We start from the raw sequence: 4,774 nt of genomic DNA, 5'->3' as shown, positions 1-4,774 counted from the left end.
TTTAAAGAAAATGACATTCCATAACATTTATTTTGATTTAACAAAAGCCTGTTCAAATTGCACCATACCAAAATCCTATTTAAATTATGTTGTAACTTACGGCAGTCATCAGTTGAACTTATTCTATTGGATATCTTGGTGTCATCTGCATATAAAGAAATTTCAACATCTAAATCGTTCGAGATATCATTGATGAACAATAAAAAAAGCTGCGGATCGAGTACAGAACCCAATATAACAGTAATGACATCAGAATCATATCCATAGCAATGGACAGACCCAAAAAAGCGAATTAATTACATATTCATGCCCAAAGCATAGGGTTTATCAATTAATATACCATGATCTAGTTTGTCAAAAGCCTTTGAAATATCAAGATATATTACATCGCTCTGTAGTCCACAATCGACAGAGTCCGCGATAAACTATGTCGCACAAAGAACTGTAGCCACTCATAAGAAGCGCGAAAAATTGATACGTAAATCTAGGAAATGCTGTCAAGTCATGTGTCATTTATCCTCTACCCGAGTGTGTTCAAGATAGTCAATGAAACTATCCACGCTCTGTATATTCGGTTGCCTACTGAGTCTCTCAAAATAATTGCCCTGTTGCAAATAAACGGCAAATAATAATTCGAAGGCCTGCCACAAATATATTTTTTATGTACATCTTCTGTTCTATTAACTCATTTTACAACATTTTAGTGGTCAGTCCTGAGTGATTTTAAAGTCTGTCTGCATGCTTCAAATTAATTAAAAAAAAAAAAAAGTAGTTAATTTTCAAACACATTCAAATATTTACGTGACTGTTTACAAACAAGACAGTTATATTAGTAAATACTAAATACCATTGTGTTCCTATGCAGCTGTGGTTGTACCTATTTTTTCAGTTTTTCTATAAAATTTTGGTGATGTTAAGAATATTCCCCGGTTATAAATAAACCATTGAATGTAAGTCGGGAATTACGGAGAAAACAAGAAGTGAATTAACTTGTTCTCGCGGGAATTATTTTCCTCTTGATTCCCTTAATATATTAAATACTATTAACGCACAAGTATGGGATTATTTCACTAAGTATGGGTTGTCCAAATGAAATTGCTTCAAACTATAATAATTTATTCAAATAAATTAAATTAGGAACATTCAAATACTAATTATGAAACCCGCACTATTCTCAAAATATACAATCAATAACTAAACCCATTGACAAATTAATACAAATTACAATTTCGAAACTAGTGGGTTGATTTCAAATATCTTCTCCCAAAATGCCATTCTTTCAGGTTCTGGATTACTTTTCATTGATAATGGATTTCCGATTTCGAGGTAATTTACATTGTGAGTGTCAACAGGTTTCCATTTCACACCCAAAATATAATCAGTTGAGTCTGGCGTAGGATTACCACAAGCAGCAAAATTTGTCCATAATTTGATTACTTTTTTCTGGGCTAGATCCTCTGGACTTTCTGGAGTAATATCAGGTGTGAACATTGTTTTAAAAATATAACCTAATTCGTCTCCGTGGTATACACCTAAAATTGGTTTTAGAGTATTAATCCCAGAAATTGAAAATAACTCACCGGCTATATTTTTATTTTGAAGTTTTTTAAAAATATTTAATTCTGTTTCTAAGGTAAATTTATAAAAATAAATGGGTTTAGTAAATGTTTTTATGTGGTGTTTAACAGAAAAATAAATATCTCTTAAAAAGCAAGTGTCTGTGGATAACTGGAAATATTCGGGATTAGTATTTTTATCAATGTACATAAAAATATCGTACGTCAAAATACTGTGTTTGATGCTCCTCTCTGGTCTGTTTCACATCTCCAAAATAAAAAAGTCGTATTTCATTCGCAATTTGTTTGGAAAGAGTGCTACCTCTTTGAACTTTCAAAGCCAGAGGTACAGAGAATTCCATATTTTCAAAAAATGGTGCTCTCGCTCTTGAAGGAACGATTTGATCAATAGCCATGCCTTCTCTATCATTATAACCTATCATCATTGGTAAGTGATTGTAATCTCCTGACGATATTATGTCGATGGGTCGTCTGTCCAAGAACGGCTCCTCACTGGACGGCTTTTCTACGACAGCTCCAAAAAACCGAAAGTCTGTTTCTATGAAATCCGCCTGTTTAAACCAAACAGTGTTAAAAGCGAAATACACTATGTCGTACTTTCTCGATTACAGTGTCTATTTTGATCTGAGCCTTTAAAATGTCAACCGCTGACACCCCTTGTAAGAAGGAAATAAGTTTTCTTTCATCTGAATTCGAAAATCCTAATTGTTCTGCAACGATTTTTGCCGATCTTCGTCCCCCGACCCAGGTATTTAAAGCGCATGCGCTTTGAGCTATGATTTTATGCAGTAAACCTGAAACACACTTATTTGTTAAAATTTAAGAGATTATCACACAAGGAAAACCTTTTGTCATAGGAGATAATATCAAGAGATGTGCAGCAACTGCTCCGGCACTCTCTCCAAATACGGTGACATTATTTGGGTCGCCACCAAATTTGGTGATGTTTTTTTGGACCCATTTCAACGCCATAACCATATCTTTAAAACCTGCATTCCCTGGAACACCAAGCGACGTATCTTCGAGACTTAGAAACCCTAAAATCCCCAAACGATAATTTATAGTGACAAGAACCACGTCTTCAGCCATTAGAAATTCTGGCCCAAAAAGGTCTGTTTTGTTTGACCCCGTCATGAAAATGCCTCCATGTATCCAGAACATTACAGGTTTCAAGGGCTTGGGTCTGTTTTTTTGGGGTAACTGAAATTAAAAAAAATTCATGAAAAATAAGTTGTTTGTACAAAAGAGAAGTAACATAATATAGGTAAAATTGAAAAATTTTATATATTTTTGTTATCTGTAATGTCATAATCTAGAACTAATTCAATTGCCATTTAAGTGGTTAGCTTGTGTTTATGATAAAAAAAGTATGTTACTTTTTCGATTCTAAAAATAATTCGTAAATATAGCGTACGTAATAAACATTAAATATGAGATTACTATCTCGTCAGAGTTTGTCAAATAGTTTCGTAATCATAACCCAACAGATTTTAGGATAAGTTAATCCAATCAAGTATCGAAAATCACTGACTATTTATGTGTATCTGTTTTTAAATTAAATACATATCTGTCCTTGCTGTGTCATCAGTCGTCACTCACCTCTGGCGTATAAACATTCAAATTTAGACAATCTTCCGATCCAACAATTTTTCGAGTAATTAAGTGGCGAGAAACACACTCAGATCCTTCTCTGGTAGCATCCTTGATCCCTTTCCATGGTTGCACCGGTCGTGGTGCCTTAAATGTGTTATCATTAGATAATAAAATTAATCGTATTTAAAACATATTTTGTTTACTTTAAAACGTAGTGATCCCACAGGCGGTTGGGCGTAGGGTACATTATGGAAAATGTAGAAATTATTATTTAACTTATCGAGGCCTAGTTTTCCTCTTAATTTGCCACTTTCGATTTCTATCACAACCATCGTAATTAAGTTCAAACTTCATACTAAGTTATTACTCAGTGTTGTCCGTAGGTTATCATTATTTTTTTTTTGATAAGAATAATACTTGAACGTTCCACTGGTTAACTACTTACAGGTCGTAAATATAATCGTAATTATTTTCTATCACCATTAGCGAGTACTATTTTCTGTTAAGGTAGGCTTTTTAATAATAAATGATTGCTATCATAAATTGTGGTAATATCAGTATGTACGTAAGTAGTTAAGGCCACTGAGTGTTAATTGCACACTGAGTAATTGCCATTTAATTCTGAATTTTAAAAATGTAAAGTCAAGAATATGCATGATTTCAGTCTCAAGTTTAGTACAAATGGACAACTTTTTTTAACTTTTTAACGAAACACCGTACGAAAATGTACGAAATGTCAGTGATTTTTAAATGAATAATAAAAAGCGTGTAGATACCAGTTAAGCAAATAGTAATAATAATAATGTCTGTGCAGTTCTTCCACTACCTGGTATGCTCGAAAAAAAAAACCCAAAAAAAGTGGTGAAAATACTATTTTTATCCATCGAATTACCCGAGGGGTAAACCGCCGACCATCAAGTGTACAATTGATTTCCTTTTGACAATGATTTCCTGTTGATTTCCCCCGATTTCTTTTGATTTCCTCTGATTTCCTTTGATTTCCTGTGATTTCCTTTGATTTCATTTGATTTCCTGTGATTTCCTTTGATTTCCTCAAAATTTGTTTACATAATGTACTACAGGGCGATTGTTAACTTTTTTTTAACTTGACTTTTTTGTTTTGCCGATAATGATGTTGAATTTAAACCTTTTTTTACCAAGTGTTTACTAACGTACGGTGACTAGGTAAGTGCTTTCCCTTTAGACGAAAAAAATAAATAAATAAAATGTATTGTTCTGCTAAGCAACAAACTGAAATGTTTAAGGAAAAAAATCTGATGTTACTTACAAAAAGAACGCTACTCTGAAATCGAGGTTTTAGATGTCTAAATCAATAGAGTGAGTATACGTTCGAATTTTACACTTTCTTGGGTCAAATGTTTGTTCTAAAAGTGGACATATGCAATATTCTAGATTTTTTGCACATTCAGTCAGAAAACCTTATGGTCTATTTTAATTTTGAAATTAAAAATGTCTGGTGTGTACAAATTAGTTCGTTTAAATCACTCAAAGATTTAATAAATTATATGATATATTATTATTAATTTTTTAATAAATTATATTATGAAATTTTGCTTTTGACTTTACGAAATTAAAAGTACATA

General features: G+C 32.4%; 1 protein-coding gene across 1 annotated transcript; it reads right to left on the bottom strand.

Moving 5' to 3' along the window:
• Positions 1–1,099: 1,099 nt before the first annotated feature.
• LOC135136661 (juvenile hormone esterase-like) lies at positions 1,100–3,535 on the bottom strand. Its single transcript, XM_064066056.1, has 7 exons — positions 3,374–3,535; positions 3,177–3,314; positions 2,423–2,777; positions 2,187–2,371; positions 1,781–2,128; positions 1,581–1,728; positions 1,100–1,532 (listed from the first exon to the last, which is right to left on the bottom strand). The coding sequence occupies exons 1-7, from the start codon at positions 3,500–3,502 to the stop codon at positions 1,222–1,224; spliced, it is 1,614 nt and encodes a 537-aa protein (XP_063922126.1). The 5' UTR covers positions 3,503–3,535; the 3' UTR covers positions 1,100–1,221.
• Between the last annotated feature and the right edge of the window lie 1,239 nt (positions 3,536–4,774).

The sequence above is a fragment of the Zophobas morio genome, unplaced genomic scaffold (genome assembly GCF_036711695.1).
Source record: "Zophobas morio isolate AGI-343-1 ecotype UQ-CSIRO unplaced genomic scaffold, CSIRO_AGI_Zmor_V1 ptg000026l, whole genome shotgun sequence".
Classification (NCBI taxonomy): Eukaryota; Metazoa; Arthropoda; class Insecta; order Coleoptera; family Tenebrionidae; genus Zophobas; species Zophobas morio.
The sequence above is the reverse complement of the archived record's forward strand: the minus strand, read 5'-3'. Positions and strand labels throughout refer to the sequence as shown.

What these genes read in the sequence shown, in the direction of transcription:
- LOC135136661 (XM_064066056.1), bottom strand. Translation starts at nt 3,502, where the DNA reads ATGGTTGTGATAGAAATCGAAAGTGGCAAATTAAGAGGAAAACTAGGC. An exon ending in ATTATCTCCTATGACAAAAG is followed by an intron (nt 2,372 to 2,422) that starts GTTTTCCTTGTG and finishes AGTGTGTTTCAG; the next exon opens with GTTTACTGCATAAAATCATA. An exon ending in ATCAAACACAGTATTTTGAC is followed by an intron (nt 1,729 to 1,780) that starts GTACGATATTTT and finishes GAATATTTCCAG; the next exon opens with TTATCCACAGACACTTGCTT.